This window comes from Xylona heveae (assembly GCF_001619985.1).
Source record: "Xylona heveae TC161 unplaced genomic scaffold L228scaffold_14, whole genome shotgun sequence".
NCBI classification, from domain to species: Eukaryota; Fungi; Ascomycota; class Xylonomycetes; order Xylonales; family Xylonaceae; genus Xylona; species Xylona heveae.
Genome location: NW_017264206.1, coordinates 397,833 through 422,227, shown reverse-complemented (window position 1 = coordinate 422,227; position 24,395 = coordinate 397,833). Strand labels below are relative to the sequence as shown.

Here is a 24,395-nt window from a genome sequence, read left to right as displayed (position 1 = left end):
GAATCACACGCGCTCTCGCAAGGCACAATGTCAATATTCTCTTTTGGATCTGTCGAGCTCAATTGTAGATCCAGCTGTAGAAGCTCAGCGGATGGCGGCTGAAAATAAATCAATGAACAGTGTTAGTGGTAGCTTGTGATCCGCTACGCTCAATATTAGATGACCCGCAACAATTCAACATTTGTGAATTGTGAAACGAAAAAAAAAAAAAAAAAAAAAAAGAGACTGAATTTTTTTATCCTGATAATCGCTTCCACAAAATATGTTACAATCGCAGTGACTATGAGTTGACGTAAATGATCTACGGTAGCAAATGTGTGGCTTCCTTGTGGTGTTTTAGCTATCCATTCCTCCTTTGGCATGGCGTCATCGTTTGACTTCCTTTTGTGGGGAACGGCCGTCATCCGGCGTTCTCCACCAGTCGACTTTGATATCGCGGCCACTGCTCTTTACAGTTTCCACCACTCAAACGCCATGTCTCTTATGGAAGCTGCATGCTCTAAATCCGATCATCCCACGGGCGATAATGGGTAACTCCTATGGGACCCAATCAGAAATACCGTCATCCTAAGCAATATGGAACGCCGTGGCGTCTGATGACGCCCTTTATCCGAGCAATCCCATCCAATGTTAATGGCAATCGTGCCTAGACACCTGGCGCGTTTTGGGCTCGCGCAGATCATGAGAGCTGTTGCCCCGCGTTGCTCTTCTAATATGGGTGGCGTAATGAAGCTCCATAAAGCGAAGTCGTCCTTCTCGTCGCATGGATGTGGCTGATGGCGAGTTTCAATAAAGTGTGAAGACAACAAGATCGACTGGCTGTAATTATTCTTATTGTTTGGCCCTTTTATTTTTACGAACTCCGGACATCATAAACTTAGCAGCTCGTTGTGTATAACAATCTGATCGCGTTTCTTTGAGTCCACGTCGTCAGGATGATGGACTCATTTCCAATATCGCGCGGCCTGGCCGATGCTGCGGCGAGGCCTCGAAGGCACAAGACTCCGCCGGCAATCAGCCGCTTTTCGCCCACGAATCTGCCCAATGGCTTCAGGAATCATCTCATTGCCATGATAGGGGAATTTGTCGGCACCTTCCTCTTCTTATTCTTTTCCTTTGCCGGTACTCAAGTTGCCAATACAGCTGCTTCATCAACCATGGGCCCGAATGTTGGCACTCTGTTATATATCAGCCTCGCCTTCGGTTTTTCATTGGTCGTCAATGCATGGATATTTTTCCGCGTGACTGGCGGTCTCTTCAATCCAGCCGTGAGTTGTTCGACCTTGAGTCCCCGGAACGCAATGAAACCTTAATCTAATCAAAGGAGGCATAATAGGTCACCCTCGGAATGTTTCTGATTGGCGCTGTGCCTGCCGTGCGTGCTGTTGTCGTGTTTATTGCGCAGCTGCTAGGAGCCATGGCGTCGGCAGGTGTGGTCTCTGCGGTTTTCCCAGGCCCTCTAAGAGTGGCTACCCAGTTGGGCATGGGCACTTCCAAATCGCGTGGATTGTTTATCGAAATGTTCCTCACGGCCGAACTTGTTTTGACAATCTTCATGCTCGCAGCCGAAAAACACCGAAGCACATTTATTGCCCCAATTGGAATCGGGCTTTCTTTATTTATTGCGGAGTTGGTTGGTGAGTGACTACTACCAAAAAAACTTGGTCTAGATCAGCTCTGAACCAAAACTTGTACTTTTAGGCGTAGGCTATACGGGTGGCTCCCTGAACCCTGCCCGTTCATTTGGGCCTGCCGTGGTGAACCATTCATTTCCAGTCTACCATTGGATCTACTGGGTCGGACCAGGCCTGGGTTCGCTCCTGGCCTGCGGCTTCTACAAAATGCTCAAATCTTTGGAGTATGAAACCTGCAATCCAGGTCAAGACATGAATGCCAAGGAGGCCGAGAGGCTTGACAAAGAGGAGGCTGAGAAACCGATCTCGGAACGTCGACAGAGCGACATCGAGCCTGGCGTCGAGCCTACGATAAGCAGTCCCAGTCAACAATACCGGTCTTCCGATGCTCCCATGACCTCGGAGGATTCTTATCGAAATGGCCCGGTGATTGAGGCGGGCAGTCCGTCTCGGTAGATTTTATGTTTAGCGAATTTGTGTTGTTTTAATTCACGAGTCTCAAATGGACGCATGTCTTTGCGCAACGTTCTTTCCATGCGAAAAAAGTATCCTTGATGGATCAATTTGGAGGTGATAGTCTTGCATTTTGTGCTCGGATCAAATGCAGCAACTTGGAATCACAAACTTTACCGAGTACTTTCTGTGATGCGTCTTTTGCTTTTGCCCGTTCGGCCCGAACTCAATGCCACTAACCCGTAGCTTACACGCCTTCAGACAGAAGGGGACAAAAGAACTGATGCATGGGCGTTTGGAAAATGGCGGCAGAAAATGGCGGGCTCTTACGGGCTCACTCCCCTGAGAAAAAGTAGTAGGTATGTTAGGGGCTTTTGCTGTCACTTTCTCTGCTGATTCTGTCGATTCACTTACAAGTAATACTATCGATACAATCAATGATAATATAATAAAATAGCTAGTATAATAGCTTCATGAACCGTCCGGTTGAGCCCGACAAAACAATAGACAGATGCACTTTTACTGCCCATGTCGACGGCCGGCAGCCAAGAACCAACCCCACTGTGGCTCGGCCCGCGCCTTAGATCGCGATCGTGCCGAGGACTCAGCTTGCTACGCCTGCCAGCGCGGCCGCTACTCCGCTATCTCTTGACCCATAAGTTTACACGTCTCGTTCACTGACCTGCCTACTTATATTATACAGGCCCACCCGCTATCCACAACGGATATGATCAACAAACGAGCCAGGGGTTTTCTTTCCAGTTCGACACAATGCACCACTTATAGTTCCCCCCCCAAAAAAGAAAAATGTCCTTGCGGTGTAATCCTCGGACGTGATAAGCGACGATCTGGTCGACTATCTTGATCTCGATCGGCCACACTAGGCATCACACAGTCCTGTATGTAGGAGAATTTCGGAGCTGGACTTCCAATCTCATCATCTGTTGCGCGTTCAATCACATCCAACCTGCCATTCAAACATGCCATTGGACCTTGTGTAATTGAAGAGAAAAGTGGCGGACCGGAGCATTCTCCTGTCTCAATGAAACATGCGTTCTCTGGAATGGCACTGACAGTTTTCTAAGACAATGGCCCACTCTTCCCAAAGCCTTCATTTGCTCGAAAAGCCATGATCTCAGCGGCTGCTTATCTCTGAGCTGGCTGGAGCAATGTCTACCAGTCGATACAGGTAGACACCTGCTTTGGATCGACTGGTCATTTGCAACACTTGTCTACCTACCTACCTGCCCCGCACGATTGTCATTTTAGGATGGCATGTGTGTCTCTGCGACTTCTGCCTCCCTTCTATTTATTGGCAAAAGGTTCCAGAGGAAGTCAGCCTTTCTCGAGACATATTTCTCATTTGGCAAGCATAGACAATAAGTTCATCCACACAAAATGGCCGCCACCGAAATTACACCGTTGGTGAATCATTGCGAATTCCGTACCAAATATCGAACCGACGGAACCCGATATGTATACAAAGCATCCGACTGTGGGCAAAAGACCTGCAAATACTCCACAGCCTACGATCCGTCAGCGCGATAAATCAAGTGAGGTTATATGTTACTCTGGTCTTGATAGTTTCTAATTGTTCTGATAGATGTATAACCCGACCTGAGATTCCTCGCCATGCTCGATCTGGTGTTCGCCCTCCTCCTACTGTATCTGGGATGCCCACCCATCATAGTCAATCTGGGGCTCCTCCTCGTCATATATGAGATAGCGAGATGATGTTCAATTATTTTTGAAAACTGTCTTTAGGAAGTTTCGTATCTTAGACAGTGCATCAATATCATTTTCGCATTCAGCAAATTTTGTGTCGCGTGAACTCCATCCAGTTGTCCCTCCCTTGACGCCCAGCGGTGCACCTTCTGATTTGCATGAGTCGAAGTCGATGATGACCGGTATATCCCCATCTATCATGATGTTTGACGGATTTATGTCATTATGGACGAGTCCCAGTCCATGCAGATGCTGTATACCATTTTCGATACCGTTTATGCATTTCTCTATGTCTAGAGTGCTTGCATCTTCTTCCACGGCTTGAAAGAGGTTCTTGGGATAATTGGCAAAGCACAGCCCTCTAAGCCTCTCATCTTCAATAATGCAGCCGAGATATTGAGCAATGTTCGGATGAGGAGACTCTTTTAAAATCTCACATATGTTTGCTTCGTGCAAAAGTTGAGCGCCTGGATTCTGGGATGCCTCAGTGTCGCCATATTCGATCAGTCTTGGCTGTTTTACATAACAGCCTGGAGGCAATGGCTTGGGAGCTTCAGTCAATTTGGAATTGACTCGCGGCCAGATCTTGTCCAGAGGGATTTCGGTAAGCTCTGAAGGAGGGAGATCGAAAGTAGAGCCCGGTAACAAGCGACGTTGGGATGAGCCATAAAAAAATCTGTCCTCTGCCCTCAGGACGACTTTCGTATGAGAAAACTCTAGATCGCCATCCTTCTCGATGAAGGCTTCACTCTGGTCGTAAACTTCCATGATACAATCTGGTCGATCTTAGAATACATATGTATTAAATGATACGATAGTGAGGACTTACTGATGAAGGACGCCTTTTTCTCACCTTAGATAGGACATTAGGTCTTCTAAGTCAAGTCGGAAGCAGGGTTTCTTTTATTTATACGATGCCTGAGGTATAAAGACATATCATGTGACCTTTGGTCACGGGGTACCATAGTCACAGTTAAAGAAGACAAGGAATGTCAAATGTAGGTAGCTAAATGAGGCTATTTGACCGAATCTGCATGGCAAGGACTAATTGTCAGAAAGGGCCTCTGTACCATCATCAGCAAGTTCTCAACGTGTTTTCCTGGAAATCAGGTTCCACGCCGACCTGGTGAGTGAAAAAATCACTACCTCGGGGCTAAAGCACCGTCTCTTAACAGTCAGATCTTAGGATCGTTGTAATTTCACCCAATCGGAGATCCATCGCCCTGCCAGAGCGCTGCAGGAACTGACCGCCCGGCGGATCGGAGAAATAGTAGAGACAGGGAGGGTACAGACTTTGTTTAAATCTTAGTCTTAAGGTATACTACGTATAGCTGGCAAATCCAGCGATTAGTTTACCTATAACTACCATATAATGTCCACTAACCTTACTTTGAGAAGGATACATATTTCTCCTGAGGTCTTCTACACACATCCCCGAAGCCTGCTGTAGTCTAAGAAGCTGAAAGGACATGTCAGTACCCAATTGGGCAATTTGTGTCGGAACCACTTTCGTTCCCCCTAGCACAGCTAGTACAATTTAGGCTTAGCGTTATGTCGGCAGATTCGGAAATTTAGGAGGAAAGTCTTCCGAATGAAGTCTATCTGTGCCTTTTTGGCGGACCAGCTCAGACAATTGTATCTATCAATCTTAAAGATATTGGTCTAAGGATTTCTGAAATGTTTTAAGTATCTCTCACTGAATTGCGCTCGTGGCGGTTTGGGGGAGGTAAGTATTTCATTCAAAAGCTTGGCTACAGAGTCGGTGTTGCACAGCTATTATTTTCTCCCACTCATTTCAACTCTGGCATTGATCGTCTTGTTAATTCGGCGCTGTTCTCATTGTCAGACATTGATCATCTGCTTGTTTGCCGTTCATATCGATCGTCTTTTTACTTTGAAGAACACGAGATAGATCGTTTGCATTACCCGGCCTCTTCTAACTCTTTCCTTTCTTTCCCCTAGAGGCGGTTTCTGGATTATTTGACGTTTGAAACCATTGCCTTTTTTGACCTTTTCTCATTTGGTGGTTCTGTTTCTTTTCTTCATAATATTCATGCCAGCAAAAATGTCTTTTCAACGGGGTTTTTTAAATACACATAGGGTGGCGTCAAGTCTAGAAGGACCGTTTTTGCAAAAGTGCAAACTCCTGAGAACACCAAATCCGGGACGCATATGCTGGAGTTTGCCGAAATGCTCAATGAGTACTTTTTCTCGTCCAAGGATGCGCCACAATGCAACCAGGTCAATTCGTTTGCTTGGATTCACCCTTGCTACGGTTGGCGCCGTTGGATCTTACCTCTCTACTAGCCGCGTGGCCTATGCGGAGAGTCCTACTGACCTGGATCTGGATCAAAATGGCGCCAAAGTGTTTCGATTCGCCGAAGTACAGCGTCACGGGGTCGGCGCCGAACGAATATGGGCAATCCGAGGAGACCGCGTATATGATATAACAGAATGGATACCAAGCCACCCCGGAGGTGAAGTAATTTTACGAGCAGCGGGTGGACTGATTGATCCATATTGGAAAATTTTCACGATCCATCAAAAGCAAGACGTGTACGACATCCTCGAGCAATACTTTATAGGTGTCGTGGATCCTCGAGATCTTGTCGATGGCCATGTGCCAGCGGACCGCGTCGAAGATCCTTTCAAAAATGACCCGCACCGAGATCCGCGGCTCAGTCCGCACAGCGACCGTCCCTGCAACTCTGAAACGCCAGCCAGCGAGCTGGTAACATTCATTACACCCAATTCGGTTTTCTACGTACGCAACCACCTCTGGGTCCCTCCTGATGACGGCGACTCCCACAAAATAACAGTTGAGCTTTACGACGGTACGACCAAAGACTATACCCTGGAAGATTTGCGCAAAACATTCCAGTCCCACAAAATCACTGCTACTCTCCAATGCTCCGGAAACCGTCGCAAGCACATGACGCTTGGCGCTCGCTCCACCAACGGCTTGCAATGGGACGTTGGCGCCATCGGAACCGCCGAATGGACAGGAGTCAGACTTCGAGACGTCCTCAGGGACGCTGGCCTTGATGTTGAAGACCTCCCGGAAGATACGAAGCATGCCCAATTTGTGGGTGAAGAAGCATATGGCGCATCTATCCCTATTGAAAAAGCCGTGGACAAGAGGGGCGACGTGTTACTCGCGTACGAAATGAATGGAGAGCCTCTTCCGCGCGACCATGGTGCGCCAGTGCGAGTGATCGTTCCAGGTCATGTCGCGGCACGGAGTGTTAAATGGGTCAACAAGATTATCATGTCCGACGAAGAATCCACCTCGCAATGGCAGCGCCGAGATTATAAATGTTTTGGTCCTAACGAGGGTTCCAAGCCGGACTGGGAAAAGGCACGTAGTATTCAAGAAATGCCCGTTCAATCAGCTATTACCTCTGTGAAGGAGTTCTCCAGCCATGAGCCGGAAGCAAGAAGTCTGATTCGGGTATATGGCCTAGAGGAAGACTCTATTGCCCTTCAGGGCTATGCTTTCTCTGGTGGAGGAAGAGAAATTATCCGTGTGGATGTCAGTGCAGACAACGGGCATACATGGCATCAGGCAGAGCTCACGAACTCTGATGCCAAAGGTCACAAGTCCTGGGCATGGAAACAATGGACACTCGTCATGCCAAAACGCTTGGCGGGAAGATGGTTCATCGTCAAGGCAATTGATGAGGCGTACAATTGTCAACCAGATTCATATGATCCGACATATAATTTCCGTGGAAATCTCACAACCGCATGGCATCGGTATCCGTATGAGCCAAAGATGAAATGAGCCTGATTGGTAACGGATCTTAAGGAAACTGAGGCTGCGGCCAAGCTTCAAGGGCGCCCAATCACAGCCTTTTAATTGGACTATCCACTGGACTCATTGAACAAAAGCTCCTGCTTAAAAACTACCCTAATGCATCATAAATTTCACTTTCTCCTCTGATAATCCGCTCAAGTTCAATAGCATAATATACCACAAAATGTAAACTTAAGCATTGAAGTCGAAGAATACTGATTTAGTCTAATTTTACTGTTGCGCCCATCACTCTCGAGTGTGGGTTAGTTAAACCACCGTCCATCGATCAGATAAGATTCAGCGCATCTCGTACCTGGAAATTCCCCCAGATTCGCTACGTCAGGCGAGGAGGGTAAACAACCATATGACGTCGGCACGCGCTAATGGTTAATGCCAAGGGATATCACAAGGCTGGACAGGGTCAACCGTTCTTTCTTTATTTCATTTTTCTCATACTTTATCGTTGGGCAGCCTTCATTTCATCTCAGTTACGCCTCAGGGCATTTCATTTGATTTTAACTACGCGGATATATCAGTTGCAAACATGTCTGCGAAAGTCAAGGAAACCGTGTCCGAAGAGGTCGTCCGTGTTCGAGGCTTGACTGCCGATGCGGCGCGTTCTGGAGCTTATTTGTATCCTTTGAAGGTATGTTCGTGAATCGTGATAATTTTCACAAGAAAAAGTCTTCAATGTAAAACTTCCTGTTTGATTATCTTGCCGTTTTTGTTTCCCTTTGCGGCCTTGATTGCAGCAGCTAACTTTTTCTGTGCTCTACCAATTCAGGGAATTGCATACTTCGCCACCCACCGCAGTTTATGGAAGCCCTTTCTCTCAAAGCTTCTGCCGACCATTACCTTGGGCATTGGAGTGACGGCTACAATGTTCGTCTTTACGTATCTTCCGCAAGCCGCGGTGCTGGCTGTGGTCAACGGGCCTCTGGCTGCTTTCACGACAGTATTGCTCGTGCTCAATGAAAGCTCGACTATTTTCACGATCCTCAGCAAAACTTTCTTGATAGATGATGCCTTGATTGACACATTTGATGGGGTATGCTTCTTTCTTCAGATCCGTTAAAGTTGTGGATTGAACTACTCTAAGCCTTGGATAATTGATGGCTAACTTGCGCAATGCAGACGCTTGTTGCTAAGGGAATGACTGGCGTCGTATCCGACGGCCGAGAGATCAAGCGCGGAAATGACCCTATTTCGAAGCTGGGAAAGCTTATCAAAAAACCATTTTCCAGCTTCACACCGCAGGCCATCATTCGGTATTTCATGTACCTCCCTCTGAACTTCATCCCTGTCATCGGTACAATATTGTTTTTGGTTCTTCAAGGCAAGAAAGCGGGTCCTACCGCCCATGCCCGCTATTTCCAGTTGAAAGAGTGGTCAAAGTCCCAGCGAGCTGCGTTTATTCACCAGAACCAGGGCGCTTATACGAGGTATGCATATTCTATTCCTAGCCCAACAAGCACGGAAAGATGCAGAAACCGTCTTTCTCTTCCGTTTTAAATGTTGTTCAGGTACTGATAATGTGATCGAACAGTTTTGGCCTCATTGCCGTTTTACTCGAGCTCATTCCTGTTGCATCCATTCTGTTTTCCTTTACTAACACAGTGGGCGCGGCTCTCTGGGCGGCTAATATCGAAAAAGAGTCGACGACTGCACCAAATTTGCGCGAACAGGCAAAGAAGGCTGAGTAGCCTCATATCAATTCGGCATTGAGAGACGCATTACCGGGACAATAAGCTGGCCGCTCATACTGCCCCGTCCCCAGCGACGGTCTATGGTTGCAACATCCCAGAAGGGATTCTTTTTCAAAATTTTAATCCTGTCGGAGAAGTTTTTATTCCCAGCAAATACCTATATTCTCGATATGCCTTTGTAACGTTAGTTTTCATTTTCTGAAAGTATCTGAATAATTCTAAGCGGCTGCAGGTTCAGTTTATTGAGGGCGCCCTCAGAGCGGTCACTCACTCTCTGGAGTATTTCTCCGCGGTAATCAAGTGGGAAACGATAGTCTGATTGTGATAATCTGGTTTGATCATTCTTAAAAATAAATTATAAACATCTAAATAAATCTTCATTCTATATCTAGTCGGTCGACAAAAAATTTCTCGATCTCTATCGTCGTGAATTCCTTCAGAGTTGTTCATCTGTCAGTGGTCAACGAAATCGGGGAGGAACAGGAATTCCTCTGTAAAGCGTTTCATCGGTCTCTCAGCTCCGCACCACTGAATGCATCATCGCCTCTAGTTCGTGTTTCATGTCCTACCAGTCTCACTTTCTCTTTCCCAAACGACTTCGCCAAGCATTGGATTTCGCAGAATGTTGCACGAAAAATCGACTAGACGCGGGCAGTGGTGTCTCTCATCGGCAAGCAGCTGAATATCCCTCGCACATGGAAGGGCAACATCGAACACCGCTTGTTTCAAGTCCGGAACCTAGTGCGTGTCTTAATTACGGCGCTAAAATGTAGAAAAAGCAATAAACCAAAGGAGTTTGAAGAGATTGCGGAGTGACATACAGCTTGTTGATTTTCGAGAGACGGATACCCGATTATTTCGACATGCTCCAACTTTGGACAATTTGCCAATGCCGCAAGGATACCATACTTGTTCTGTTCTGTGGCTTCAATCTTTAAAGCAGCGGAAAGCCAGCGCAAATTGCCATGTTTCTGCAACAGTCCAAATAATTGCTCCAGCGTCAGACAATACATTACCATATCGAGTCGGACAAGGTCAACGGGCGCATCCGGTCCCGTTAATGCATCAACCAGGGCGACAGAAGACGATGGCGGGAAAGGAACAACACCGGTGCCTTGTGATATCCTGCTCACAAGTTACTAAAATTGTACTAACCGTCCAGCCTTATATGCATTGGGATTCCGTGCCGCTGCGTCTTCCCACGAAAAGCATTGCAGCGAGTCATTCTCGGGCTCAGCTAACAGAAATATTTAAAGTCAACTTACTCTGCAGAGAAATCCAATCCAAGATGTGTCAAAGACGGTCCAACCAATCTATGCATCTCTGTTGAAGCAATCCGTTCGTGAAATTTCTCATCCTGGTTCTGGAAAACATAGCTAATGTCCAAGGCTTGCAAGCAACTCTTTTTACTTGTTGTAATAATATCACCCAGCGTTGCAAAAAATCCGGGATAGGCAAAGACGTTCTCGAAACGCAAATCGACCAGTTCCGTCGCATGCTTGAAGAATTCTACGGTGTCTTTGTGTGATTCTTCCGATTCGCCTCCAAGCAGCGAATTTCTAACAGCAAATGATTGAAGATGCTGTAATTGTTGACCAAGAGCTGTGAGAAAGCCCATTGGAAATCCAGAAGAAAAGCCACCCAACGTGATATCCAAAATGGAGGGTGGAAGGTGTTTTATGCCGCCATAGCCTTGCTGGAGTGTTGTTTCGTACTCCACATGCTCGATGTCGGAGATCAATGCAATGCCTTCGACTTTGCTGCTTAATTGAGGCAACTGCGGTATCTTGAAAGAATTGAGAGTTATACTAGCATAATTTTGGTCTGGATTGCTGGAAATCTCACTGCCGGACATTGCATCCATTGTCAAAGAAGACGTAGTGTGATTGTAATGGTAAAAATGATGATTCCAGGAGCACAGTAACTATTCAGCTAGAGGCGCACAAGCAAAGGATAAAGTCTGACAAAAGCCGAGAGGTTATTTGTCCCTCCAAGCAATGCCCCCCTTGGCATCTATTGCGGGGAAACCGGGGAACAATAATAGTCCGCCGTGGAGAGTATCATCTGGGGTAGGAGAGAAGAAGTATAACGAATGTTGCTGAGAATTGATGTTACGTCTCAGAGTAGTAATGCTGGAAGTTTCAGAGGACATGACTGCAGATCATTACACCTTCGACCACTACCTTATGCTGCTCATACATTTCCTCTTCTGCATGCAGTGAGCTCGTCCGCATTCTGACAGCGCTAGCATGTGATGGTACAGCTACAGCCTGTGGCTGGTTCATGTGGCGGTGCATAGTCAATGCTGACTCATCGTCAGCCACAACTTGTATGCGAATTGATTTTGGCATCATCATGCTATGGAGAGATTCCAGTCTCAAAATCTCAGCAGCATTACATATCGACCATGCCTCCACGACTAAGTCTCCTGCCCCTGGGCAGACCACTCACAATTCTATCACGTCCCATTGCAGCACCCACCGCTCGGCCTACAATTGCGCTTGCTTCAGCGTCTGTCAGATCCCAAAACTTATGTAGGGGTTTCGCCGACGACAAGAAGGCGCCGGTTGATGACGTCCCGCCCAAGGTTGGCCCGAATATGGATCACTTGCCGCACGTCAGTGAGGAAGCAGCTGCTCTTGGAAGAATCACCGGTGAAGGTGGACCTGAGCTCGAGCAGGGAACGCCAATTCAGGAGGTGGGTATCCATTTTATTACGTCCTTTTTGTCCTAGAAATGGTCTCCCATTGCGCACGATCTGGGAACGATAAGAGAAGATCACAGCAATACGTATATAAGTTGCGAGACAATATCTGACAGAAGCCCTTGACAGATTCTGGAGCGCGACCAGGACGGTCTCAAGAAGGCCCCCAAGGTTTTGAAAGACCAGGTTGAACCGCCTTCCGGACCAAAAGGCACTCGATCCTTTTCCACATCTACCCGTCGCTCGGCCGCTCTCACCACTGCTGTCGAGGATCCCACTGTTGTCAATCTTGAGGGCTCAAAGTTTGGCATTCCTGAATTTCCTCTCCCGACCGAGAATCTTCTCAAGCAACGATACGACCCGGTCGTCAAGCAATTTACCAACCTTCTGATGTGGGACGGCAAGCTGAGCAAGGCGCAACAGGTAAGCACTATAATTTTCACATCTTTTTTTGCATACGATTCTTTTGAAGTCGATATGCCCTACTTTTCTCCTGTATAATACCTTTCCTCAGACACTGACGTCACACTTTGTCCAGGACATGTCGCGTATTCTGTCCATCATTCGAACAGCACCCACGCCTTCAATCAACCCAGCTCGACCTCTTCTCCCGTCTGCTCCTCCGCCATCCCACCTTCCGCTGAACCCCGTCCTCTATCTGACCCTCGCTATCGACTCTGTCGCTCCCCTGCTCCGTATCAAATCCATGAAGGGCGCAGCTGGTGGTGGTGTCGCCCTGCAGCTCCCCAATCCCTTGAACCTCCGCCAGCGCAGACGTAAAGCCATTACTTGGATCCTGGAGGCCGCCAGCAAGAGAAAGTCGAGAGGTAGTGGAAGTGGTCAGTTTGCCCAGCGAGTGGCAGATGAAGTTATTGCGGTCATGGAGGGCCGTAGTGCCGTGTGGGACAGGAGGAACGCGCTACACAAGCTTGCTATTACCTCGCGTGCCAATTTGTCCTTTTATAACAGGAGGAGATAAGCCTTTATACGATCTACTTCTGTTAGTGAGCGTTGTACAAAAACTTCGATTCCAACGAGGAGACCACTCTTGAAATGAGGGTTCTCGATTCTTCAAAATTTCAGTGTATATCATGAATGGCATTTTCTAGGGTTAGGCTTTTCAAAATTTCAATATATTCTTATTTTCATTTATTGTCATAAAAGCTTCTTGAGGCATCGTTTGAGGTTATATTTTGCTACGGCCAATACCGACTGCAGAAGGAGTTGAAGCGAATCCGAAATGGAGCTGTGCAGTACGGATATCAGGAATCGGTACCATAGATATCTGTTGGGTTGGACGCACTCTGTGGACAAACAACTGTTCTGGCAATTGTTGCATTTCCGAACAGGTCAACTATATTTCGTATGCGCCAAGGGAAAGAAAACGTCTGTAGGGAAATGTTTCCGGGAGAATGATCGTTCACAGTTATTCATCACAATCGCGATCAGATAAGCTCGTGAGAAAGGTTATGTTCTCCCTGCCGAAACGGAAGGGACTGATCGGTTCGTGGATTTTCATAAATGGCTCATGGGCCGAGTTTTCGAAAGTCGAAAATTGTGTCTGCAGCAAAGAGATACATTACGTAGAGCCAAGAATGGAAAGGATACACTTGTCGCGGCAGTAGAGCTTGCCAAGTCAACTAGACGGTGAATTAACCTCGTTGGAGCATCACCGGTCCGCCTTGGCTTTCCCCGCCCGGTATATCCACACACAAATTACGCACGCGAGCCGCCTCGTCCAGCTGGCGATGACTGATACTTTTTGAAGCTATTGAGCTCTTCTTCACTTCCAATTGCTCGTGATTGTCTCATCGTTGAATGTGCACATCTTAATATGGTCACTTCCACTCTATGAACATAATAGAGATATACTGATAAGTGTCATCTATCGCTCTGCCCCGCTCCGGCTCTTTCCACTTCGATCCGAGCCGGAACTATTTTCGACGATCATATGAAGACGGGGAGAACAGCTACCATAATTCTCACATAACAATAACAACCGCCTACATTCACTAGCCATCGTATTGGAATTTTCTGCTCATACCTCTGAAGCGCAGGAATCGGGATCTAAGGCTTCTCGTATCGAGCTGTGCTGAACGATATAATCGACGCCCCAAAAGCTCCTCCCAGCTCTTCAAGCTTTATTTGCGCCTAGCAAACTACGCCATGTCGCTGGAATCCGCGCTAGACGAGGAGCGTCAGGAGATTTTGAGGCTTCTGGGAGGAGCAAAGAATGATGGCGGCCACCCTCCAGCTGAAGCGCCTTCTCTCGCCCATAGGCACCGAGGGGCCAGTCCACCTGGACCTAGGTCGCCGGTGAGGAGCATGCTCGACATTACAGGGAAATCAGCAGCAGCAGCTCGACATGCATCAATAGCAGGGAGTAATGTCGGTGCAAGCAGACCTGGAACGCGGACCGATCCAACCAGCGAATACCAGTTCGATCCCCTTCCGAATACGCCCAACCCAGCGCCCAAACGGGGCTCGCAGAGCAAGAGCGGTTTGCCAAGCGCGATCACAGATATCTTACAAGGACATACCGATACTTCGTATCGGCAGGGAAGAGGACGTCACAACTCGACTGCTGGAATATCACAGCACAAATCAAAATCACCCTCGACGCGCTTGGGACGTTCAGTCTCTCCGCGCCATAGCTCGCTCAACACCAACTCGTTCAATCCGATGCCTACTCCGGGAAGGTATACGTTAGATGATGGAAAGGTGGTTGATATGAACAGTGCATATCGGAGGCTCTCTGATGCTGCCTTGCGCAAGTCTGGTGGCAGTCTGTCAAGTTTGGCAAGAGATCGTGTGCGCTCGGACAGCGGCGAAAGCTTGTCTCCGTCTGGTGGTGTTCGGCTAAATAAAGATATCGATGCCGATGACGACGAGGCCGCGGTATCGAGTAGCGATGACTCTGATGACGGAAGTTCTGGGGATGAGTGGGATGGAGACGGTCGACGGGGCCGGAAAGGTCGACGAGATAGTGATGACACTTCAAAGAATACTCCGGCCGGTATGGGAAATAAAGCAAAGAATAAGACTGCCAAGAGCTTGATGGCGGCTTCGGACGAAGAGAGTATGTTGTAAAATACATGACAGCAATTGATGGACCTCCGCTAATTGTGCTTTTTCCAGGAAAGCGAGTTGCGTCTGGCTACAAGGTGAAGTCTCTGCTCGAGCCTTCTGTGACCATAACTGGGCCAGGAGGTGAAAAGTTAACAAATAAACGCCCGGGCGTGCATCCCACGACCAGCTTCGACATGACCGCTTCCGGCGCTTCGACTCCAGTCACCTCCGATACGGAACAGGATCTTACCGACATTAGGCGCGCGCAACGGATGAATATCGCCATGTCCAAGATCACATCGACTCCAGGATCTCACCGTGCTATCCGGACAGTAATTCGGGGTGAATTTTCCAAGATGCAGCAGGAGGCCGAGGACGGTCTGCGCCGACAAAGGACTTATTTGGTGGCCACGGATCTTAGTGATGAAGCCGCGCACGCACTTGAATGGACGATTGGAACGGTACTCCGAGATGGCGATACGTTGCTTGCTTTTTACGCCATTGATGAGGAAGGTGCTACAGGCAAAGGCGGCGATCTGGAGGGTAACCAGGGCGTTGCGATTGGCGAGGGCGCCTTGGCCGTTCAGGATACGGCTGCTGTAGTGGGATCGTTAACTGCTGATCAGTCAACATCTCATCTGCATGCTCTCTCTCCGCTGGGTCAGGCCGCTCATCTTGCTGGTGGAGCCAGCAGCTCTCCCAGTACTCGGAACCTCTCTAGACCGGAGCAGGAACGTTTTCGGGCCGCAGAGGATATTTCCCAACGGTGTATTCGCCTGCTGCGTAAAACGCGGCTACAAGTGCGAGTTGTCGTGGAGGTGATACATTGCAAGAGCCCGAAGCACTTGATCACAGAAGTGGTAAGTTCCACGTCGTCTCGCCTTGGGTTCAAGAGAAGTAGAAATGGCTAAATCTTTGTATAGATTGACTTTATTGAGCCAACGCTAGTGGTTCTTGGATCAAGAGGTAGAAGTGCACTCAAAGGGTATGTAATCTATTTCCAAAAAAAAAGCGCATTTCAGATGCTCATCACTCACATGAACAGTGTTCTTCTGGGATCATTCTCCAATTATATTGTTACCAAATCGTCGGTCCCTGTTATGGTGGCTCGTAAGAGGCTGCGAAAGCACAGCAAATACAAGAAGACGAATATCCGTCTTTCCAACAATCTGACAAGCCCGAAAGGTCTCGCAGCAGCCAAGATTGATTAAAATTTGTCGTTTTTGGGGTTATTTATTGATTTAAAAGGCCGAACTAACATTAAGCCCCCTTTTTTTTTCTCTAAGATCTCGGCATCATGGTAGGCACTGTTGTTCGAGCACCTATGAAATCTGAGTACACGGCGATATGCTCAATCAAAGCAGTTGATGCGTTGTTTGGGCATGGGCGATTGGCGACTGACTGGTACAAGCGAAGGGCCTTTTACTCATGTTCCTTTTCTTTCTATCCTTCACACCACCTTTACTCTCCTCTCTTTCCTCCTTCCTTCCTCTCTGTTCTCCAAAGCGAGCTAGTTGCAAACCGGGGTTATGAAGCGCGTGCGGTAGGCAAAGTCAATATGATATGAGATACCTCGGTATCAACTTCCTGCGAACAGATTTACGGAAATTGGTGGCATAGTGATGACGAAACAGTGACTGAAGGATCTGATAATGCCACCTGCGCGTGGATGCTCATGAGATTGATAACTCTATTTCTATTCTAGCGCAAGCCCTATTTTGCTAGAAACACCATGCGGGAGCACATTTTCTCGCTGTTGATGTTCGGCCTTCGGTCTTTCGGGGAGTGTGAAGTTCGGTCTTCGGAGATAAGAGGGTTGGATGCCTAGGGGTTAAGCCGAATTAGGAAATAATCTCACCCTCCCGCCCGCACCAGTTGACTCTTTTTTGTTTGGTGTGCAGGTCGGAGATTCACTACTGACGTTGAACCTGGTTGACTCCAGAATGGCTTTAGCTCAATTCAAAAATAAGATATGTGAAATGTGGAGTCCTCTCCTAGAGACAAACACTCGGAAAAATTGCAACTCTGTCAAACTGACAATGCGAATTGCATCCTGCCATCCTCTGAACTCGAGGACCAACTGCACAAGCGGCAGCAGCAGCAGCAGCAGCAGCAGCAACAATGGGTGAAGAAGAAGAAGACCAAGTCATGACCCCCCCTTCGGGGGAGGAGAGCTCTCATTCCACCAGAGCGGGGTCCGTCAACCGCGTCATTCCACGCCGTAATCGTAACCGCATCTCATTGTCTTGCACCGAATGTCGAGCGCGAAAGGTCAAATGCAATCGAGCTCGGCCTTGCAACCACTGCATCAAACGCAATTGCGTCGACAAATGCGTCTACATTACCAACCGTAAGGCTCGTCCAGCACAGCGGGCCTTTTCGGACGTCTATGGACGAGCCCAGTCCCCTTTAGCCAATGGCACCGATGACCCCTCGGACTCGAAAGCACCACATGCTCGCGATCGAATTGACCGATTGGAAAAGCTCGTGCTGCATCTCATGTCGGAAAATGTCCAAATGCGCGATGCACGGGGTCTGGCTCCCATGCCTACGGCCAATCTCGGAGGCATACAGATCGACAGAGACATGTTTCGCGACGCGGATATCTCCCTGCCTTTTAGAGGGAGCGTCAGTGCAGCGAGCTCGAGTGAACCGTTCAGTCCACACGAAGTGTCATCCGCCTCTATCAATGCCACTGACGAGGACACTGCCCGGGCCTTGGGTGTGATGAGATCCCATCGAGGCATCCTGACATACTGGGGCGCCAGCCATTGGGCCATGGTGCCGCCAGAAATGGCCGATTTCAAGGGCATTTATGGACACACAAAACCAAGTGCAGCGCATCTTCTAACCAAGAAGAAGAGCCAAATGAAACTATTAAAGACCAATCCAGAGCTGGCGCTGTGTGGTGGTGGATTGGACATGCTGGAAGGAAATGGGAATTCCATCTTGATTCGGTTTCCGTTTAGTACACTGAAGCCAGTGACAAAAGCGCGAATGCTGCAGACGTTGCCGGAGCGCAAGACTGTCGACTCGCTGGTCGATCGATTCTTTTCGTTTTTCAATCGCTCGTATCATGTCTTGCACGAGCCGACGTTTCATGAAGAGGTATGTTTCCGTCTGAAGAGCTTGAATAAATTTCTATAGAGGGATCAAGTTTTGGCTGATTGTTACTAGTATAATGCTTTCTGGATAAACTATTCCAAGCCCGACTTTGATGCCGAGAATGTCGACTTTGGCTGGCTCTCCCTTTTATTCGCAATCATCGCATTGGCTGTGCACTCGAACCTCGGGAGCGTCAACATCCCCCGCGAACCGTGGGAATCGGCGCTCGCATCTGCGTTTTCCTACATCCGCGCTACTGAACAATGTCTCTTTTTGTCCGGCAACTTTACACGAAAACCCACTCCGTCAACCCTCACGGCCATGATTCTCGTCTTCTTCGCCCGCAGAATGCGCGTTGAGGAAGTTCAGGGCTCGCTTTGGGTCTTTCACGGCGCGATTGCCCGCATGGCACTCAGCATGGGTTTGCACCGAGATCCCAAACCGTACGGGACCATTCCGGCTTCCGTATCCGAAGTCCGGCGCCGCCTTTGGGCGACAGTGCTGTGCACCGACATTCTCGGATCCCTTCACATTGGGCTTCCGTCAACCATGTATCATGTAGAATCCAACAGCGAGATGCCACTAAACATTCACGATCACGAACTCAGTCGCGAGGCCACTGAGCTCCCTCCTGGTCGACCGCTCACAGAATACACGGGCACGTCATTTCTCATCATCAAGACACGGTTATCCCTTGCCTTTGCTAGCATCGTTGCCCAAACCACCACTCTCCGCGCTGGAGTTTCGTACGAAGATATTCTCAAATGGGACTATAAACTCAAAGAAATCTTATCGTCAAGTCCAGATATGCTCCGCCTGAAACCCCTAGTCCGGTGGGGCGGCGACCCCCTCTGGCTCATCAGTCAGCGCTGTGCGTTGGACATTCTTTACCAAAAGGCCTTGTTAGCCTTACATACGCCGTATACGCTACGATTCAGAAACAACATGCGGTTTGCAACATCGTATCAGGCGTCGGTCGAAGCAGCCGTTGCGTTACTTCAACATACGGTACAATTATACCAAGTTGATTCATCGCTACTGGATCAAGTTGAATGGCTTACCGAGTCATTGCTCACGCACGACGTCTTGCATGCAGCCGTTATTGTCTGTTTTGCCATAAAAGATTTGACCAAAGGGCAGAAGATTCAGCAGCAGCCGCAGCGGCCGCAGGAGCCACAGCAGAATGATCAATCAACTGCGACGCCAACGGCGCACGCGCTGGCAGGCGAGCTTCGCTTTTCCAAGGACGACTTGTTCAAAGTACTGCATGACGCCGAAGACATTTATGCCGATTGGAAAAAGACGTGCTTGAAAGCATCTCTGACATTTAACGCCGTGTCGTGCTTGATTGGAAAAGCCAAGGAACCTGACCATTGTCCTGGCCCTCCCGTCACCTGTCCCGGTCCTTGTGTTACTTGCAAAAAGAAAACCCTCCCCACCAAGCCCAGCGTACCAAGACCGGCAGCAGCAGCAGCAGGACCAACACATCCAGGCAACTATCCCGAGTCCTTTGTCCGGTTGCAGCCAATTGATGCCGACGATCAACCAAACGCTTCATCTAACAACAAGCGAAAGGGGAAAGCCGCGGCAATACAAGATCCCGCGCTCGCGACTGCAGACTTCTCCGCCATGGCCGGCAGTAGCGCAGGCGTTAGTCCCCGTGATCAACAACAACACCAGCACCACCAGTCAACATCGCCTTCAATAAACATGTTGACACCCACGTCCGCGCAGGACGTCATGCTGAACGGACCTAATACTCCTGGTCTCGTTGGGTCAGGTCACATGAGCCGACAACAACATCAAGCTAATTGCTTCGATCCCACTGTCGTTCCCTCGCCTGCTGGCCTGCCTACCCCCTTTGAAGCAGCTGCAGCCGCGCCGTCGGACTTTCATATCCCAGGCCTCGATCATAATAGTATGCAGCTCGACGCCACAGGCACAAGTCCAGGTTCAGGGTCTGCGCAGAATGAGAGCATGGCATGGAATTCTGCAATTGATAGAGTATGTTTCCCATTTTTTTTTTCTGCGCTCTCCATATTTGCCTCTCTCTCTCTCTCTCTCTCTCTCTCTCTCTCAGCTATCTTCTTATATACACGCTAATTCGGGTACAGGAATTCTGGGATAACTTCATGCAAACTCTCGACGTAGGCTGGGATCCACCCGCAAGCGACTGGGTCGCGGGCATGTACATGCCTCCATAGATGCCGCAGGACTGTCTGATCAATTCTGTTCTCTTTACGGGGAAATTACGGGGAAATCGTATTTACCGTGGTTCTATTTGTCTCATGATTCCTTTTCTCCTTCTCGGGCTCTGGGTATAGTTCCCAATGCGTTATTTTTCTCCGCTCCAGGATGTTTTGATATATATATATATATATATCTTTCCCCGCTCTTTCTGTATTATCAGCCCTTGTATAGATACCCATTTTAGTACAAAAATGAAAGACGATATTTCCTCTAGTCAATCACTTTTTCTCTTTCATTTCATTTCTTTTCTTTTCTTTTTGCTTCTTTTCTTTTTATTTTTCTTCTAAATTATATCTATATAGAGCTTTAATATGCGTATCTTTACAAGTATAGCTCATTTCACTATTATCTTACCTAGTTGTATTATAAGGACTTCTATCATGTATACCAAGGTTGTGCGCAGTCCAGGTATGTAAGGAATATACTTTGCGAGCTGGGGGTAGGATTGCGACCAAGGGGTTAGCATTATCTCGAAAACGGTAAACACTCATAGTAAAGTCGTTCGGCTGAGCGCCTCGATCTCTGCACTGCGTTTGTTGGCTGGATGAGCAAATTGAAATTAAGCACGAACGTGTAACGGTGTAAGTGTTTCATTAGGGTCCAGAGTGTGTATTACTATTACTGTATTACATGATTTAAATATTGAACTAGAGTAGGGTGTCCGTTGGTCTGGTCTGGTCTGGGTCAGTCTTTAAGGTAAAGACCAAGACCAAACTCCAGACCGGGCGTGGATGGTCTTTTCAACTAAACCCATCACTGATTGTTGATGTACTTCCTAAAATGTAATGTTGGTGGTGATCATAGACTGGTGGAGACATGTTCAAAAGATCGACCCAAGGTGGTCTGGTCCTACTTTCAAAATTCCACACTTGGTCTGGATTGGCTGTGTAAAAGACCAAAGACCACCAGTTTCCACCGGCCCCAACCGACACCCTAGTCCAGAGCATGTATGACATGGTTTAAATATTGAACTAGAGCTTGTATACACAGTAAAAGGATTTAAGAGGAAACGTTCTTCTAAACGGTATGAGCGGTATGAATGGTATGAAAGACTTCATCATATTCTGCATTGTATATCCAAATAATCTAATGGTATTCGAGTCAGTACTCCATCTTTTGCGTAAATTGATGGAACTAGCTTGCCTTTGACTTTGTAGTAGGCAATAAATCTGTCAATATTTCATCAAACTTCCGCTTGTGCATGCTGCTAGAATATGTTGAACCCAGTATCCGGGCTTGATTAGGCTGGCAATGCTTCCCGTCGACAATGTGAGTCTGACTATGTGCGGCAGTGCCGGCACAGGCACAGTGAGTCTGGCCGAGTGTAATGTCTCGTTGATTTGTTCGAATGTGTAAGCTTTTGAGAATTTTGCGGCAGAATGGCTGTCCTTGCATCACTTGGTAGTGGCATGTCATCTGCATTATGGATTCGAAAGCTGAAAAGCACACTGTCTCGGTGTATCCGTTTCTAGATGGAAAATCTGCCAATATTGCACTAGATTGGCAATTGCCATAGGTGAGCTTCATTCCCGTTAACCTCTTGTGGCGATTGATAGCGACCTCGACAGTTTCAATTCCATCCAGGGAGGCAGATGAGATAAATGCTCCCCATGAATTGATCTTTACGGTAGACAGCATATCAGTGGGAATTGCGACTTCAAGCTCGGACGGGGTCAAATTTTTGGACACAAACGATGGTATAGGCCCAGACTCTGTTAGGATCCCCATCTCCTTTAGAAACTTCACGCCTATAAATCTGTCATTTAAACTCCTGAATAAGCCATAGACTCCCGTAATAAGTCCCTTGTATCTTATTGCAGGGAGTGCATAATCGCTTTCAGGACATTTGAATACAAGTTCTTGATGCCCGTTGGTTCGTAGCTTCAACTTTTCTTAGAAAGGGTTAAAGTGACTGCGATTGGGAATGGGAACTTACTCTGATTTGCTCAATACCAATTTGAGTAGATGTAACTCCTATTCCAAGGACTCGCTCACCGCCAGGCCCGTCGATAATCTTACATTGTCGAGTCCCGTAACAAGTTCCCCACTGTTGCACTTGTTCTTTTGTATAGATGAATTCCATTCCGGTGATCGAAAGGCCAGGACCAACAAAGAATGCATTTATTTGGATTAGTGTTTCTAAATGGCACCCGTTCGGCCCACCAAAATGGCACACATGGTATGATTCTTCGCCGCGAAGAGATGAGTGAGGCTCGCTCAATGAGATTGGTGTGCAAGTTGGCGGTAATTGCGGCATCCACGTTAATGGAGTTCTTAATGATCCTGGCGGGCCAAGCTTGACAGATACGAGCTTGAAGGTCTATGTCGTGTTAGCATCCCAGGCCGGTGAACCATCCTTCTGCGTCTTACATCAAAATCAAAACGCAATATATCACCACTTTTGATGCAGCATTTGCCTATGCCTATATTGAGTCCAGACCGTTGACCAATGAATGTCTCTTTCCCCGAAGCATCCGTGAAACCAATCCCGACATAACCCCCTTCTGTGTTGGAAAGAACTAGTTCCATTGGCGGTGAAATCAAATGTACGGGAAGGCGCTGCAAAGAGCCTTGATAGTTCCATCCACACCCGTCAGAGCCGTCAGAAACTCGAATCCCGGAGATATAGCGTGTATGGCCAACGGAAAGCATGGAAAAGTTTATGGGGCCGGTCTCGGGCTCGAAACAGAAATCGATAAAAGAGGTTCCCTTGCCTGGAGCCATCGGAGCTCTCAACCGAATGATTGTGCAGAGTTGATCAGCTTGCTTTGCAATTCTGCGAAGATTCCTCAATGATTTTGCCGTATTTCCAATCCCATTTCTCAGTGTTTTCTTGACAAGTTTGTACTGTGCTTCATACCCAAGGTTGCTTTGTCCTTTAAGCAGTTTCACATAGGGTAGATCCTCCCGGAGACGAGTGGACCAAAATCTTGTAGGGAGCCTAGTTCGTGCAGCAGCAGCACTCAAGCTTCTCAAATTTCGTACATCTTTAGTAGGTAAATTATCGAATATTGAGCAGATGATTTCTTCGGGAACTTTGGAAAAGATGTCTGATTCTAAATCCCGGAACATGGTCACAATCGGTCCGCTCGTTTCTGGATATATCGTTGTGCATCGCTCAATATCCTCCCAGGAGATTGCAACAGGGTCAGCAAAAATGAAATCCGTCTCGTCTGTACTTTTGGGATCTATCTTCTCGGGAAGATAGTGTATTCGACGACCATCAAACTCAATGTGTAATGCGGCGCTGTCTGCCTCAAACCATTTAGAAAATGGAATTGTATGGAGCAGCTCACAAAAGATTGGTGATATGCAGTTCAATCCGACCCTTTTTAGGACCATGGCCAGGATAGTGTAACATGCAGTATGAATTCCAAATACAAATGAGCCATCAATAACTTGCTGTCCGTCCAAGTATGAGGTTGAGGGCGCTTGGTAAATTGAAGCTTGGCGTATAACATCTGTGATTACTTCGACGTCTGAATTCAACCACCTGACTAAAGCAAAGTTAATCCAGGCTCGATTGATCGTGCCAAGTAGCGATATTACCACAGTTCAACCAATTCAACCATGTTAACTCCATTTCACCAAGCTGTAGTCCACAGGCATAACACCTATGTAAACACATTGCAACGAAATGGACGGTAAAGTCCAGAAGTCTTCTTAGATCTGAGTATCTGGCGGAGATATCCCATCACCTGACATTGCGGCTGGCGAAAAGAGAGGCTCGATTGAAGTGACGTGTAAGGGGTGCCTGTGGTGGTTATGGAGTGTTCCTGTGGATGGAGCATACAGGCACCTCGGGGGTACATTGATACCTGTGACTCGATAATGTGTACGCAACGTGGACCCTGAACTTATCTGGGCATGACTTTTTAACTAGGTAAGTATCGGGGCGGTGAGCTCGCACATCACTACCTTTACCTAAGCCCAGTTATCCACACTGCTCACTA

At 47.8% G+C, this 24,395-nt stretch overlaps 9 protein-coding genes across 9 annotated transcripts; 6 read left to right on the top strand and 3 right to left on the bottom strand.

The window, feature by feature from the left end:
* Positions 1–1,049: 1,049 nt before the first annotated feature.
* L228DRAFT_201959 (aquaporin-like protein) lies at positions 1,050–1,868 on the top strand (the record flags this gene model as incomplete). The annotated part of the gene is made up of 3 exons (XM_018329638.1): positions 1,050–1,268; positions 1,337–1,637; positions 1,702–1,868. Coding segments are annotated over 3 exons (687 nt in total), but the record flags the coding sequence as incomplete, so codon positions are not given.
* A 1,754-nt stretch (positions 1,869–3,622) lies between these two features.
* Positions 3,623–4,668, bottom strand: L228DRAFT_251344 (serine/threonine kinase). Its single transcript, XM_018333536.1, has one exon. It carries the CDS (start codon positions 4,578–4,580, stop codon positions 3,825–3,827), a length of 756 nt encoding a protein of 251 aa, XP_018184785.1. The 5' UTR covers positions 4,581–4,668; the 3' UTR covers positions 3,623–3,824.
* A 1,512-nt stretch (positions 4,669–6,180) lies between these two features.
* L228DRAFT_205096 (hypothetical protein) lies at positions 6,181–7,569 on the top strand (the record flags this gene model as incomplete). The annotated part of the gene is made up of 1 exon (XM_018329656.1): positions 6,181–7,569. A coding segment is annotated over one exon (1,389 nt), but the record flags the coding sequence as incomplete, so codon positions are not given.
* A 473-nt stretch (positions 7,570–8,042) lies between these two features.
* L228DRAFT_234452 (hypothetical protein) lies at positions 8,043–9,619 on the top strand. Its single transcript, XM_018330666.1, has 4 exons — positions 8,043–8,254; positions 8,393–8,656; positions 8,743–9,050; positions 9,155–9,619. Exons 1-4 carry the CDS (start codon positions 8,153–8,155, stop codon positions 9,309–9,311), a joined length of 831 nt encoding a protein of 276 aa, XP_018184783.1. The 5' UTR covers positions 8,043–8,152; the 3' UTR covers positions 9,312–9,619.
* On the bottom strand, positions 9,615–11,294 carry L228DRAFT_251340 (hypothetical protein). The gene is made up of 3 exons (XM_018333535.1): positions 10,580–11,294; positions 10,136–10,439; positions 9,615–10,052 (listed from the first exon to the last, which is right to left on the bottom strand). The coding sequence occupies exons 1-3, from the start codon at positions 11,176–11,178 to the stop codon at positions 9,873–9,875; spliced, it is 1,083 nt and encodes a 360-aa protein (XP_018184782.1). The 5' UTR covers positions 11,179–11,294; the 3' UTR covers positions 9,615–9,872.
* A 427-nt stretch (positions 11,295–11,721) lies between these two features.
* On the top strand, positions 11,722–12,997 carry L228DRAFT_271476 (ribosomal protein S7; the record flags this gene model as incomplete). Its single annotated transcript, XM_018335538.1, has 3 exons — positions 11,722–12,012; positions 12,148–12,441; positions 12,557–12,997. The coding sequence occupies 3 exons, from the start codon at positions 11,722–11,724 to the stop codon at positions 12,995–12,997; spliced, it is 1,026 nt and encodes a 341-aa protein (XP_018184781.1).
* Positions 12,998–13,984: 987 nt separating this feature from the next.
* L228DRAFT_48979 (adenine nucleotide alpha hydrolases-like protein) lies at positions 13,985–16,753 on the top strand. Its single transcript, XM_018336633.1, has 4 exons — positions 13,985–15,097; positions 15,157–15,947; positions 16,011–16,072; positions 16,133–16,753. The coding sequence occupies exons 1-4, from the start codon at positions 14,185–14,187 to the stop codon at positions 16,296–16,298; spliced, it is 1,932 nt and encodes a 643-aa protein (XP_018184780.1). The 5' UTR covers positions 13,985–14,184; the 3' UTR covers positions 16,299–16,753.
* Positions 16,754–16,950: 197 nt separating this feature from the next.
* On the top strand, positions 16,951–20,649 carry L228DRAFT_263981 (hypothetical protein). The gene is made up of 3 exons (XM_018334536.1): positions 16,951–18,195; positions 18,265–20,196; positions 20,307–20,649. The coding sequence occupies exons 1-3, from the start codon at positions 17,209–17,211 to the stop codon at positions 20,394–20,396; spliced, it is 3,009 nt and encodes a 1,002-aa protein (XP_018184779.1). The 5' UTR covers positions 16,951–17,208; the 3' UTR covers positions 20,397–20,649.
* A 390-nt stretch (positions 20,650–21,039) lies between these two features.
* Positions 21,040–24,163, bottom strand: L228DRAFT_251335 (hypothetical protein). The gene is made up of 5 exons (XM_018333534.1): positions 23,992–24,163; positions 22,813–23,939; positions 22,379–22,762; positions 21,586–22,323; positions 21,040–21,528 (listed from the first exon to the last, which is right to left on the bottom strand). Exons 1-5 carry the CDS (start codon positions 24,023–24,025, stop codon positions 21,460–21,462), a joined length of 2,352 nt encoding a protein of 783 aa, XP_018184778.1. The 5' UTR covers positions 24,026–24,163; the 3' UTR covers positions 21,040–21,459.
* Between the last annotated feature and the right edge of the window lie 232 nt (positions 24,164–24,395).

What these genes read in the sequence shown, in the direction of transcription:
- L228DRAFT_251344 (XM_018333536.1), bottom strand. Translation starts at nt 4,580, where the DNA reads ATGGAAGTTTACGACCAGAGTGAAGCCTTCATCGAGAAGGATGGCGAT.
- L228DRAFT_234452 (XM_018330666.1), top strand. Translation starts at nt 8,153, where the DNA reads ATGTCTGCGAAAGTCAAGGAAACCGTGTCCGAAGAGGTCGTCCGTGTT. An exon ending in CTTATTTGTATCCTTTGAAG is followed by an intron (nt 8,255 to 8,392) that starts GTATGTTCGTGA and finishes CTACCAATTCAG; the next exon opens with GGAATTGCATACTTCGCCAC. An exon ending in AACCAGGGCGCTTATACGAG is followed by an intron (nt 9,051 to 9,154) that starts GTATGCATATTC and finishes GTGATCGAACAG; the next exon opens with TTTTGGCCTCATTGCCGTTT.
- L228DRAFT_251340 (XM_018333535.1), bottom strand. Translation starts at nt 11,178, where the DNA reads ATGGATGCAATGTCCGGCAGTGAGATTTCCAGCAATCCAGACCAAAAT. An exon ending in GGATTGGATTTCTCTGCAGA is followed by an intron (nt 10,440 to 10,579) that starts GTAAGTTGACTT and finishes ACTTGTGAGCAG; the next exon opens with GATATCACAAGGCACCGGTG. An exon ending in CTCTCGAAAATCAACAAGCT is followed by an intron (nt 10,053 to 10,135) that starts GTATGTCACTCC and finishes GACACGCACTAG; the next exon opens with GTTCCGGACTTGAAACAAGC.
- L228DRAFT_48979 (XM_018336633.1), top strand. Translation starts at nt 14,185, where the DNA reads ATGTCGCTGGAATCCGCGCTAGACGAGGAGCGTCAGGAGATTTTGAGG. An exon ending in GGCGGCTTCGGACGAAGAGA is followed by an intron (nt 15,098 to 15,156) that starts GTATGTTGTAAA and finishes TGCTTTTTCCAG; the next exon opens with GAAAGCGAGTTGCGTCTGGC. An exon ending in GGTAGAAGTGCACTCAAAGG is followed by an intron (nt 16,073 to 16,132) that starts GTATGTAATCTA and finishes TCACATGAACAG; the next exon opens with TGTTCTTCTGGGATCATTCT.
- L228DRAFT_263981 (XM_018334536.1), top strand. Translation starts at nt 17,209, where the DNA reads ATGGGTGAAGAAGAAGAAGACCAAGTCATGACCCCCCCTTCGGGGGAG. An exon ending in AGCCGACGTTTCATGAAGAG is followed by an intron (nt 18,196 to 18,264) that starts GTATGTTTCCGT and finishes GATTGTTACTAG; the next exon opens with TATAATGCTTTCTGGATAAA. An exon ending in GGAATTCTGCAATTGATAGA is followed by an intron (nt 20,197 to 20,306) that starts GTATGTTTCCCA and finishes ATTCGGGTACAG; the next exon opens with GAATTCTGGGATAACTTCAT.
- L228DRAFT_251335 (XM_018333534.1), bottom strand. Translation starts at nt 24,025, where the DNA reads ATGGAGTTAACATGGTTGAATTGGTTGAACTGTG. An exon ending in TTGGTATTGAGCAAATCAGA is followed by an intron (nt 22,324 to 22,378) that starts GTAAGTTCCCAT and finishes GAAAAGTTGAAG; the next exon opens with CTACGAACCAACGGGCATCA. An exon ending in TGCCTACTACAAAGTCAAAG is followed by an intron (nt 21,529 to 21,585) that starts GCAAGCTAGTTC and finishes GAATACCATTAG; the next exon opens with ATTATTTGGATATACAATGC.